The sequence below is a fragment of the Rhipicephalus microplus genome, unplaced genomic scaffold, assembly GCF_043290135.1.
Source record: "Rhipicephalus microplus isolate Deutch F79 unplaced genomic scaffold, USDA_Rmic scaffold_23, whole genome shotgun sequence".
NCBI classification, from domain to species: domain Eukaryota; kingdom Metazoa; phylum Arthropoda; class Arachnida; order Ixodida; family Ixodidae; genus Rhipicephalus; species Rhipicephalus microplus.
Window position 1 is genome coordinate 5,607,395 of NW_027464596.1, and position 14,057 is coordinate 5,621,451.

At 46.6% G+C, this 14,057-nt stretch overlaps 1 protein-coding gene across 2 annotated transcripts in view; it reads right to left on the reverse strand.

Annotated features, from left to right (window-relative positions):
- LOC142786363 (uncharacterized) overlaps nucleotides 1–3,274 on the reverse strand; it is a 230,395-nt gene extending 227,121 nt beyond the window's left edge. For both annotated transcript variants that reach the window (XM_075884021.1, XM_075884020.1), the window contains exon 1: nucleotides 1,896–3,274. In XM_075884021.1, coding sequence (XP_075740136.1) covers nucleotides 1,896–2,681 — 786 coding nt within the window. In that variant the 5' untranslated portion in view covers nucleotides 2,682–3,274. The remainder of the gene's footprint in view (nucleotides 1–1,895) is intronic.
- Nucleotides 3,275–14,057: the final 10,783 nt, after the last annotated feature.

Consider the following 14,057-nt stretch of genomic DNA (forward strand, 5'->3'; position numbering starts at 1 on the left):
CATAATTTTTGTCAAGCAATGAAAGCACCTACTACGCAATTATTCGTCATTATGATGAACATCGAGGTGCCCCCTACGCATATGCAAAGAATTACGAGCACTTGGTCGATTCACTGGCTGTTGAAGATGTAGAATTTTCTCTAAGCCATTTATTACGGGTTGCGAAAATTCAACCAACCACTTGTTGCGCATTTCGTATTATGCCACGACTGGTTACAGAATTCGCGTTGAGTGAGGCCTGGTTGGTATTTCACTCTTCCACCATGCTATATTACATGTTAACAAAGTTCGTTCCTGACATAATGCCGGTATAAAGTGCTTTTGCAAAGGAGTTTCGGGCATCGACATGGCTCTGCGGTAAAATCATGGACTGCTACAGTGAGAAACTAGGTTGTCGTTCCATCTTGTGTATTTGTTTCTTTTATTATTTCGTTTTCTTTTACTATATCGAGCGATAGTGATTACGGGCACCAACGGTGGACAACTACGGCGCAAAAAATTGCCCTTGATGCGATCTTGTAAGTGCTTTCGCAGTGAAACGAACAAGTTATGTGCCGTGCACATGTGTTTTCCTAGGCGTAATTGTCTGGTTTTATTTGGCTATGCCTAACGAGGACACAAATCTCCCGAGAAGTATTTTCTTTTTTTATATATACTTCACTAATCTTCATCGCACGTCAACACGCCGTTACAGAGCATGCGCGTCAGAGCAACCTTGAAAGTACGAGCCCGTTGTCCTGCGCCGAAAATAGTCAACCGCAGTCAGCGCAAGAACATGTGCGAATCTACGAACTTTATAGGTCGGCAGTTGGCTAGCGTGCTACGCGGGTACAAAACAGCAACGTGTCATCCTTCTACGATAAGTGGCATGTTTGACAATTGCTTTATATAGGAGCAATGCTCTATTAAAAGCAAGTTTATCTGAATTTTCCTCGCATGTATCGGCAGGTCTCACATGCAGCGCTCGCGTGGGAGCGGCAGTATGGTGTGCGCATGTTGCGGACACTAGACAAATTTTTGTTCATATAATCGTAATTATTAGATAATCTAAACACCAACTACAGGTATATTGCAAAACAATGCGAAGTTTTATATTGATTGTGTTCAGAAATTCAAATAAAAAAGATGTGATTTTTGCTCAGCGACACAGACAGCACAGATAAAAAAAAACGTTTGTATGTAATAGCGTACTCAAATATTCTCGTGTTACCCGCTAATGTCCAGTTGGAATCCTTAGTCACTTAGGACAACACGAGTAGGTGAGCTATACCAAAAGACTATACTTGTTTCTTCACGTCTGCCATAGTCATTATTTGATCCCATGCACTGTCACGTCATTAAAAAAACAGCTCTTCTGAAGTTACCATATCATTGTTCTAAATCATTCACCCACACCAAACCAAATTGCGCCCTGTCTGCCTTATGGTTGCTCATTGAAGGTTAGCTATACTTCTTCGAGATTTTAAAATGATTGAAAACAAATCAGAAGTAACAGTCAAAGACAGTGATCGCCGCTGGAGTCATCGGCTTCCAGTGCGTCATCATTAGCGGTATTTTATTAATCTCTGAACTGTTACATATTAACCACCTTATGCAACAAGTTGTAAAGTGCAAAATGTAACCAACGTTTCCATTTCGTGATTATGACGACCTTTCTCCTTTTACGTTTTTAGGTTTTATCCAAACCAATGTCGTTCACCTGTGTGCGAGACATATTGCTAAGATTCTAGAAAAAGTCCCTAACTGAGAGGTCACGGTCTGCCATAATGAGACATTTATTCTGGACATCAGGTTTTAAAAGTGCATAGCTCTTCGCTGCGGGCACGCAGACAGAAGATTGACTGCTGTGAAGTTCGCGCAGCCTGAAAAGCAACAGGTGCCAGGGCACCACTGACCTCGTAGATGGCAGCCACGATGCGATGCCTGTGCGTGCGGGCGATGAGGAGCACCTGCAGATTGCTTGCAGCGATCAGTGACGCCGGAAAGACGAGGGACAGCCACACGTAGCTTAGCGCATATCCCAGTCCCACGGGCGATGACGCCGGGGCTTGCGAGTCCGCACCGCTGCCGGCGCACGCGGCGACGCACACACATCGCGACGGACCGTAGGAGTACGGACACACTCCTACGAGCGGGGGCACGGCCGCACCCGCCGCGACAATCCAGGACACGCCGAGGAAGGCGCACGTCCGCCGCGTGTTCACTAGGCGCGAGTAATGGAGCGGACTGGCGATGGCAGCGTACCGGTCGCAGCTGAGGCCGCAGAGCGTCCACACCGCCACGGCGGGCACGACTGCCCACAAAACGCCCTGGACGTAACATGCACCGGAGGCGTCGATCACCTCGGCAGATGCCGATAGTCCACCGAACACGGCGTTCGAGGCAAGCACGAGCAAGCAGAACACGCTGTCGACGAAGGCGAGGTGCAGAAGGAGCAGGCTGTTGGCCGTGCGGAACTGGCGCTGCCAGAAAAGGACGACGAGGATGTACGCGTTCAGCACGAGTCCGACGGTCGCCGCGAGACTGGTACAAAGAAGATGCACGGGTGTCGGTCCCTCGACGACCGCCGCGGCGGTCGCTGAAATGGTCGCCGATTCAGCATCGAACCACACGTCGTAATCTCGAGTGACGAGCCCAGCGCTGGCGTTGGAGCTACCGCCAGTGCCGGATGCGCTCCGCATGCCGGCCGCTGTCCGCGACGGCGACTGAGGTCGGGCGGCGGACGGCGTGAGCCGCCGGCACCACACCGCCTCGCGCGCCGCCGGCGATCGTAGGAGGGAGCGGGGCGCGCTTGAGCGGCCCTCGCTCGCGCTTCGAGAAGGAGCCGCTGCTCACTGCCCCCGTTCTCGAACGGCAGCCGCGACTGCTCTGACAAACCGCTCGCTGCCGGCATCGGCAGCAGCCCTGCGCCGCACACGCCGCGGAGCTGCGCGGGAGCGCCGCACGCGCGAGCTTCGACTGGGAGCAAACTACCTGCTCGGCTGCCCCCGTTCGCTTTCCTTTGGCGCGGCCGGTGTTACGGTTCGACGCAGTCGGAAGAGACCTGCCATGGAGGGTAGCTATGGCTGACCGAATTCCTGCGCAATATATCTCGGTGTTCGTCACTCGCACAGCACGTGGCATATATACCACTTGTCAAGGTGATGTTGGATGACGAAAGGGTGCTTTCGCTTCTGAGGGTGGAGTTTCGAGAACAATAGAAACATCCACTACTCTGATCGCGTCGTAGCTGTGGAAGTTAGTAGCGAGAATGAATGCGCGTGTGTTATGGGCACCGATGCACTGATACGCGTCAATGGTTTAAATGGGCATTGCTGTGTACGGGGATAATATTCAGCTGAACACGTGGCACGGCGTTTTGGCAACGTCGCTGTGCATTGACGCTCCGCAACCAAAATCGTCCCTTGTGGTCAACAATGCATGACGAATGATTAAATGCATATGAATACATGAGTGTTGTTTTCATTACTTTGAAATGAATTGATTTAATGTTAACGCTTTAGAGAGCGTTACTTCATTCCCGATGCCTTACTTTGAGAAGGACACGTGTGTGCAAGGCACTCTTGCATTCGATGTGGTTTAACTTAGTGGACGAGCCTAGTTATAGCTCTGGAACTAATGTTGTACGTATGAAGCGGTTATGTTTAATACTGGCATTGCGTTCGATTGAATGAGTGCACCAGGCAAACAGGAGCGGCACATATTCAAATCTATAATTACAGCCCTTTACTCAAATTTAATTTTTTTCTTTCGTGAGAAGCCGGTATCAATTACCGGCTGTATTGGTTTCCATGATGCACTCAACATCGTAACTGAAGTTCTAATTTACGGCTCATAGTGCTCTGTTGTGTCGTTAAACGAAAGTGCTGTGGCATAATGGAACCAAGGGATTTTCGCGAATGAATACAACTCTCCCGATAACCTGAATCTCATTTCCTCACTCTATACTCTTTTTTTGTTTCTGGGAAATGTGCAATAACTCCTTTGTATGTCAATCTAAGAAAAAGTACATGCCACCACTCCTATGAGCGATAAATTAAGTCATTGACCACAGCCAAGATTGAAACTTTCAAAACGGTCAAGAGTAGCAATAACGTATGCATTAGCAAGTGCTAGCAGGATGGACTCTGAAACATTCTGGACAATAGTCACAATTCAAGTGCAATGGAGCCAAAATATCATCATAGCAAACACTCCCGACAACTATGTTGCCTTCGAAGTCCCACAAAGCATTAAAACCATACAATTGAACGGAACCGACTGGAGCTTGACACCATACATTCGAACCGTGGCAAAGGTTTCAATGGGTGTCATACACGGACTACTACAAGGAATGACAGTGGAACAACTAATGGAAAGGAAGAAGCCAGATGGCTATGAAATCCTCAGTGGTCGAATACTGGGAAAAACCACCTCCACCATCATCTATTTCACGGACCACATGTACCATTCTACCTAGAAGTGGGGGATCCCAAATCAAATGCCTACCATACCGTAAAGTATTCTAGAAACTATGGAGCCATGTGACACTATCTGGACATCTATCCGTAACCAAAACCAAATTTCGGTTTCAAGCGCCGCCAGGCCAACCAATCAACTGAACATCAGTGCAATATAATATGCAAGATTAGCAAACTTGCGATTTCTTTCACGAAACTCTTGGAAAAGACTGCAAGCGAAAGCTCAAACCAGCTAGACTTCCTTTCCATGTGCGGAATCATAGTTTAAACAACAGTAGCAACAGAAGCTGAGACTGTCTCGGTCCGCCGATTTAGACAAGAACTTCCAGAGATGCTTTCGGGCACTAATAGAGACAACGTCTCTTGCACACAAAGAAGAAGGTCGCCAGTCGAAAAGAAAGTCCCACTCCGGATTTAAGTGAAGTTCAAAGTCAAGGAAAGCCGTGAGTTATGCAGAAGTTGTTGAACAAAGTTCCAATTTTTCCGAAAGACCGGTTACACAGGTTCCTCAGGAACCCTAGGTTGAAAGGCTCCGAAAGAAAATCGAAAACTTGAGACAAGTGAACCATTATTGCATGGAAAAGGCAACAAGCAGCTGAATTTCACGAAGCAACTCTGAAAATATCGAAAAGCGTTTTGAGGAAAAACAGGAAGCCATGTTCCAAGCAGCCATCAATCATATCCTGCAGCAGCAGCAGCAGCATCAGCAGCAGCAGCATCATCAGCAGCAGCAGCAGCGACAGCAAGCCAATCAGACACTCACGACTACAGTGAAGTAACGTAAAGTAATCTTTGACGAGTTTATTTCCCTTGTAACTAAAACCTTTGTTGAAATCGCAGCACGACCAGCTGCACTGGAGAAAGCGTCCACGCAAAGCCGAAAGAAGCCAAAGTACTCAGCCAGAAAAACACGCAAAAGCGACATCAGGGATGGCCAAGATGGATAGCACATCGAAGGATAACACACGCGATAAGCATGCAACACGGAAGATACGGCAGTATAATTGTAGATCCATCAAATCTGAAAGGCAGGCCTTATTACCCCTAAGTATATTCAAGAGAGATCTTACGTCTTTTCTCTGCCAATATTAAGATCAGAGGATACGAACCATATATAGCGGAGGGACGGACCCACACCGTGGTTCTAATACAGAAGCTGCTTGTCACGCAACCGCTTCACAATGTTAATCCCATCGAACAAACCTTTGTGAAAATCCCCGCGCAAAAAAATAAAAAAAAACGAATTGGACCATTTTGATCGCAACAATTTTCGTCTACCACGAGTATCTCTTACAAGCTTCGATGAACTATTGAGAAAAGTGAAAAAGTATGGAAAAGGACACAAGCTCGTGGTAGTGGGGGATTTCAGCGCCTACCCCACTGCTTGGGGTTATCACAAAGCAGACAATAATTGAACCACTGTTAATGACACAGTGCAACACCATCAGTTAACTCAGTGGATGGACCCAGATACTTCTACAAGTATAGCATACAGTGTATCAAGAGACACCAACATGGGTCTCATATTCACGCTGCGGTAATATGCCAAGTGGAAAAAACAAAACCCTGAGAAGCGAGCATCACTTACTTCAAACGAAAATAACCTACAAAAGAGCGCCTGTCTCACACTTCGGGTGAGGTCCTGCCGATCCAACAATCAACGTGTGGCCGACTCGCAGGCTTCCACTTCACGCTTTCGCCTGCGATGCCTGGAAGGCGTTGAAGTGGCACATCTCAAATTTATTTGCAGGTTGGTTGACCCGTGCGGGGTTGCACTTGTGGTGATATATGGGCCTGAATGACGCACTCATAGAGCAGACACGGACATTTGAATAAACACAAACAAGCATTTAGTTAAAACAAGGGCAATAGCAAGGAGATTACAAAAAAGTAACAGAGAAAAACACTAATATGCCGTGAAAAGATCAACAAAGCGAACTATGCTCCAAAAGAACATTACAACTGGTACAGACAAACACAAATACGCGGAATGTTAATAAAATACCAACATGATAGAAAGAAAAGAGAGATAAAAAGAAATGATTACGAAACAAAGATCATGCGCACTTCTGAATTTCTTAGTGCGGCGCAGCTTACAAAACTACAATTATTGAAAAGCTGGGTAAAATAAAATAGCAGTAGGAAAAACTCACAATAAAAAGTTCCATACAGACCAGGTCAGCTCTTAGTACACGTAGGTGAGTTGACGGGGTGCCGCTGAAGATCTCGCCAGCTTAGTAGACGACGAGGGTGCCCGGTATTGCAGCCGTCTCAATACGTTGCGCGGGTCACTCCATGCTCATCTCCTACGCGAGCCTCGCGACAGTGACGACCGAACTTCTTGCTAGTTGCCCGTCAACTACCGATTCCGTTGCAGTCCAAACTGTTTCGGGACGTCCCATTTCCTCTTGAGATCATTTATTTTTTCCTCGAACACATGTTTCTCCTTTCGGTGCAGGTGTAGGGAAAACGTGGTGGCGCCGCCACTGTGTCACCAGTCGCCGGATGTCATCTTCCCATTACAAAACCGCCCTTCTTGGATGATGCGGCGTGCGGGCGAGACGAAAAATGCAGTCCTTTGTGGCAGCACCCCTCAAGATTGGCAAGGCGAAAAATACGGACTGGACTGCTATCCGTGACGAAAAGCTCACACAAAGTAATGAAGACATTTAGGAGTGGACCAAACTTACGACAGAAAAATCACAGAAGTATACAAAGGAAATTCAACGTATAGTTACAAAAAATCACAGCATATCGCAGGAGGGAACGACGTTATGTGGGGCGAAGTTTCGAATGGTTTTATAGTAAACTAAGAATCGTCTGCTGCCCGCGTCTGCCTGCCTGCCTGCCTGCCTGCCTGCCTGCCTGCCTGCCTGCCTGCCTGCATGCCTGCCTGCCTGCCTGCCTGTCTGTCTGTCTGTCTGTCTGTCTGTCTGTCTGTCTGTCTGTTTGTCTGTCTGTCTGTCTGTCTGTCTGTCTGTCTGTCTGTCTGTCTGTCCTTCTGTCTGTCTGTTTGTTCGCCCGTTCATCCGTGTGACTGTATGTCCGTCCGTCTGTCTGTCTTTCTGTCTGTCTGTGTGCCTGTACGTCCGTTCATCTCGTCAACATTCAAAGTACCACCATCTCGCATCTTGTCTTCATATTTTCATCATATACAAGTGCCGCCATCCTAAAAGACTAAAACAATATGTGGCTACAACATTCAGGATGTGCACGGACCCACACCTTAAAGGGGACCTGATACTCTTTTTCGAAGAACTATGGAATTATTCACCGGAAAAGCGTATAACCTCACAAATTGAAAGCCGCAAAAAGTTTAATAATCCGTCCAGTACAATCGGAGTTACAAAGATTTGTCACACGCTGCAATCACATTCTCTTTTCTCGTTCCGACGTAATCACTGGAAGCTGAGCAGTAAGGAACGGGAGGGGCAAAAGAAAAACGTCACTCGCGCCACCTCCCTTTGAGCATTTTTGTTCTTTTTTTCTTCAAATACGCGGCTTTGTTAGTGCGATCGCGTGCGCACGTGTGGACAAGTGACAGCCCTCGTGGCGACCTCTGTAACAACCGTGCGCGCCATGTTCGAATCAGCCAATGGCTGATAGATGGGTCATTTAAGATTCATTTTTGGGCATATTCCGTGATTTGTCGAGGAAAGAGAAAGCAGCTTTTAGCTGACTGATAATTTATTGTGAATTCCAAACCACATGCTGTGCTATAACATTGGGCTCGCGTGTTCTCGGAAGCCTCTACTATCGATCAGCAGCGTTTTTACCATGCTCTAAAAGTGTTGCAGGACCCCTTTAGGAAGCTTTGCCCCTAAAGACAGCAGCGAACCCTCACCTTCTCCACTTGTGGGAAGCTCGTAAAAGCCTTATCCGTCGATGGATGAAACAGTAGCGATCCTGCCGCGGTGGTTTAATGTCTGAAGTACTCGGCTGCTGACCCGCACGTCGTGAGATCAAATCCCGGGTGTGGCGGCTGCATTTTTGGTGGAGACGAAAATGCTCTAGGTCCGTGTGATCAGATTTAGGTGCACCAGATGTTCGAAATTTCCGGGGCCCTCTACTACGGTGTCTCTTTTTAAAATATACTGGTTTTGAGACGTTGAACCCCACATATTAATCAAGAAACAGAAGCGCAACAGGGTTTTCAAGAACGGATCGCGGAACGACGAGGCAAGCCGACAAATACGCTGACAAATTAGCAAGGCAGAGCTGAAACCACATGTGTCACAACCTTCAAGGAACTTTATTCACCCGAATAACCTGGAACATACTAAAATCACTTTTGAGTACAACGCAATCAAGAATAGACTCCAGAAAAAACCTGACAAAATTCATTCACAACTGAGGGGCCATGCAACATAAAAATTTGTTAAAGTTGCAGAAGAAGCTGACAGGAGGAACCCAAGCTGCATTAGTTCCTGCTTTGGACTTGAATACACAGCCAAGTGAAAGGAAAAACTCGATCACCTATTAACACTGGAAGAAATGCAGGCGCCATCAAAAAAATATCTAAGAACTCATCTACACGTGAAGAACGAATAAACAACGAGATACTACGAAACGTGAGCAAAAGTAGGGAAGAATAATTCTTAAAAACTTGAAATGACAGCTGGGAAAGTGGGACTATTCCAGAAGTTTGGAAAGACACTGAGATCGTAAAAATTCCTAAGCCAAACAAAACATTGGGAGTAGGAAATATACTACCCATATTACTAACATCCCACGCCGGTAAGATGCAAGAACACATGGTTCTAAACAGACTAACTCCATACGTAGAAGAAAACCGATGCTTGCCATACACGATGTATAAATTCCGCCACCATTTTTTAGCGCAAGACATCTTGTTACAGCTAAAGGAGGACGTCATTGATGACCAGAATTGAAGGAACCGTCTTGACATTGGACGTGAAAGGAGCATTTCCCAATTATTCCTATAACACGGTACTGAAGAACCTCGAGGACACGCACCAAGGCGAAAGAACATACCGCTACGTACAAAACTTTCTTACTAGCAGATCAGGAACACTGTGCCTTGGCACCCTGAAACCGCAATCAGTATTAAATGGCAAAGAAAACAAGCCCTCAAGGCTCTGTCATCTTGTCTCTCCTTTTTAATATTGCTATTTTGAATCTGCTGAACGTTGTGCAAAAAATGCAGGGTATAAACCATGGCTTCTATGCAGATGGCCTATGCAGATGTGGACAAACGGCGGCTCTTCGGGAGCTCAGCAGGATACACTTCAAGAGGCATTCAACTGCACAGTTAACTGCCTCAAAGCCTGAGGGTTCACATGTGTGTCAGAAAAGTCGGAGCTTCTGTTAAAAGCGAGAACAATGGGACGGCTGCCATCAGTTGAAATACAGAAACAAAAGCTTCGATTGAATGGAGTCAGTACAAATCCCTAAACTGTAATCGCTCAGAGTCCTTGCTCTACACATGCACAAAGACGGATCGGGCACACCCACATTACGGAAGGTTAAAAAAACTGTAATGCAAGTGGCACACTTGGTACGATGGGTGTCAAATAAAAGGCATGGCTTGGAAGAACAAGACACGATCAAGGTGATTCAAGCACTCATCTTCAGCAGAATTACTGATGGAACCCCTTAATTGAACTGAAACAATTCTGAAATTGAGAAACAGAATACCCTCATGCAAAAGGTCATCAAAACGGTCATAGGAATCCCAGAACGTGCTTCCACACAGCGAATAATTTGCTTAGATCTCCAGAACACCTGGGAGTTCGTCGAAGTACAAAAGTACACCAACTCGAACTGCTTAGACTCACTGAAACATAAGGGACGACACTTACAAGATGGGACTATGCCCCAGCCGTGCAAGAATGTTACGAGAAAAAGATAATTCCCGCAACAATTAGACAGTACATCTCAGTAGACCACATCCAACGAAATATGAATCCTCCGTACCTTTTTGAATCAATGCCACCCAGAATGAAGAACCTCCGAGGAAGGAAGGAAGACGAAGTGAAGAATCACTGGGCGTGAGTTTCCTAGCGCTGCTGTTTTTTCGCCAATTTTGTAAGTTTTCTTACTCGTCTTCTGCCTCTTACTGCCAAGATTCGGCCACCACCTTCGCGGTGCACCAGGCGCCACGTCTCCAAGGCGCCGAAGCCTTATGTTAGGCTGCCACGACGTCCGAAAGCTTCAGTTACTGGTGGCGGCCATTCTTCTCAGCGCCCATCAGATGAAGAAGAAGTGATGAATGCGTCTGAACAGCAAGATAATCACGTGTTTCGCGGACCCGAGGAGGACTGTGACGGCCCCTGTACGACACCTAACGTCGACGACGAGTGCGTTACTCCGAAGAAGGCGCGAGCTGATAATCAAGAGGATTACAGCGATGCAATAATCATCGAATCCGCGGAAATGAACTGTGATGTAGAAGCAGAAGACAGGCCTTTGACAACAGTCACGTACAAGAAAGCCCGACCAGTGGGAATACCCGTAATTTTCAAGCTGACAGACCCTAGCGCTTCATTCTGGAAAGCCAATTCGAACAAACTGGCCAGTGAAGTATTATCTGCTGCTAAAGCGAAAGTGGAGTCGTTCCGTGTCAACAGAGATGGCAACTTCTCCGTAAGTGTCTCTACAGTTACTGCATCCTCCAGACTTCTTGAGTTAACACATGTTGCTGGTCATGAAGTCGCACCGTATATACCGCAGTCGTGTGTGAGGAACCTAGGAAAGATTAGACAAGTGCCAGTGCAATACAGTGAAGATCAACTGCTTGAATATTTAAGAGACAGCGGTGTAATCTCAGGAGACAGACTAAATGGCTCCGTCGTGAAGATGGTTCAGCAGAGCCACATTTACTCGGCAGTGTAATTCTTGAGTTCTCCCCCGACAAGCCACTGCTGCCTCGTATACTCCTAGGCTTCGCAAGTCATCCAGTGGAAGAGTACCTACGGCCCGCTACACGATGTTACTACTGTCAACAATATGGACATGTTGCCAAATCGTGCCATGGACCACTTCGCTGCAAAATCTGTGCAGCAGCACATGATTACAAAGAATGTACATCGAGGAATCATCCCAAATGTGCCAATTGCTATGGAGACTACGTAGCTTATTATGCTGGTTGTCCGAAACACCAGGCAGCTACTCGACTAAAGCGACAAGAAATTTTGCTTGGAAGAGCTCCAAAAAAGGGATCACCTTGTGCGAATCCTGAAACTGTGCATCCACTCCCTGTGACTTCCAAATCAGAAGAAAGTACATCACCACTGTCGTATGCGACGGTAGCCAAGCGTGCTTCAGCTCAGAAAAACAAAAGTACAGCCAAAACGGACCGTAGAGGACGATCACCAAGCGTTCAAAAGCAGACAACCGACAGCAGGACACCGAAACCGTCAGCAACTCAGGATAACCAAGCGTCTACACCTTTCACCTCCACAAAGCCATAGGCACAACAGCAACGTGCACCGAAAACAAATGATGTGGATATGGTTATGTCGATCCTCTTCCTTGCTTTGAAGGCAATCCTGAGTGTATTTCCACAGGCCAATGACCTACCAGAGTTGAGCGTAGTCCTTTCATTAGGGCCTCTAGCAGTACAACAAAAAATTGTTGTATCGCAAAATGGCTGAACAAATGAACAACTCTTTCCGCAACACAGCTGTGTTTCAGAGGAATGCCAATGGCCTTAGGTCTAAAGGTGCAGACTTTAGGAAGCTGGTTGCTCTGTACATCTTCCCCGTTCTGTGTCTAAATGAAACCAACGTTGGCCCTGACTTTAGGATTTCTAACTATGTCACATATGCATCAAGAAGAAATCCAGGCTTGAGCAGGGCACTATTATGCGTACGGCGTGACATACTCTCTTTTGTTTTATACTCGTCGGACTCGGACGTGCCAGAATTTGTAGGGTGCAAAATTCAATTCCAGAAACTTACCATCACCGTAATTTGTGTTTATTTGCAACCATCGACGCGCATCTCCGAATCATCTCTGGTTCATTTATTGGGTAAAGCCCATGGACCTGCCCTCATCTGTGGAGATTTCAAGGCGCACAATACAACGTGGGGCAGTACTCATACCGATACACGTGGGAGAACACTCGAAAAAGCAATTGATCAATGTGGTCTTTTTGTACTGAATGATGGTTCAGTAACGTTTTTAAGAGGTAATAATTATGCCAGCTGTCGAGCTTCGGCTATAGTCTCTCCTGAAATTGCACGAGATATGAACTGGTGTACAGACCTCGAAACACGAGGGAGTGATTATTACCCAGTTCTTATGCAACACCTAAGAATGCAAGTGCAAACGACCTCATTGATTTCAAAGCTAACTGACTGGAAACTATTTCGTGAACATACTGGACGTGACTTGATGTGAGTCAATCAATTGGATGCATTTATGTCCTGCATTAGAAGTTACTCCCGAGCGACAAGGTTTACAGCTGTCCCCGATGGGTAATGAGGCGGCATTTAACGCTTTCGCCCGAGCTCAAGTTCATCGGGTCTAAGCACAGGACGCAGTAATGGGAAAAGAATATGTACCTAAAAAGTAAAATGACATACTGCAGGCTAAGCAGAGCTTATCCGCCAGCTCAACCCAGCCTGGCTAGGAAAGATGCAGTAACGCTCAGAAGGCGGAAAACAATATTACACCTACATTCACGGCACACTACTTCACCGTATCTCACCAACAGAACACTCGTACACTTGCAAGTACTGTTACGTCCCGGACGCCCTATTCCATACGGTATGCGATGCAAGCAAAGCCCTGGACCAACTACACTAACCGAGGAGCAGTGGGAGGCCAAGTTATCGGACCCAGTCCTGAAGAAGCAACGAAGTGGTAGAGAACGATGGCCCGTGGTTGCCTAGATTAAGGAAGCCACCCACCTTGGGTGCATATGTGCTTGCTCAAATAAAAGTTTATTCTTTCTCTCTCTCTACCGCATCTGCGTTTTTTGGGGAGGGACTCTAGTGAGGCCTAGCTTTGGTTAACAAAACTGACCGCTAAATGGCTGCTTGCTAGAAAGGGCATTTCTTGAATTGTCATCATGTCACTCTTTCCTCATGATGATATTGGCACGAGTTTTCTATTTAGTGTTTGCTGCCTACAGTTTCCGCCCAAAGAGACTGTAACCAGAGTTATGCACAAACCACGCCTGCAGTGTTCGAGAAGCTTCAAGACTGTACCAGATAGTTTTTTCAGACTGTGCGCCAGGACGCGAACATTACAGATTATTCTGGAACTAGTGAGAACGCTATATTATTCGATGGCACAAGCATAAAGTTTGGCCCACATCACGGAATGTCAGTTTTATCGACGGCCGACGCTCTGTTCGCCACTGTAAGTGTCAGTATGCATTGGTATAATCTTATCTTCACTTTTCCGGCCACTGGATCACGAAATAAAGTTTATTCTTTGACACGGCAGCTCTTGCCTTCAGCGGCATCAAGACCACGTGACAATCCCTTCTGTTCAGGTGGTTCAGGTGTAACGCTTAACGTGTCTACACCTAACATGACAATGTGTGCAGTCACTAATTGTGCTATATCACAATCACTCCTGGTTTCCTTCCTCTTCCTCTTCCTGTTTGTTTCCATTTTCCGCTTC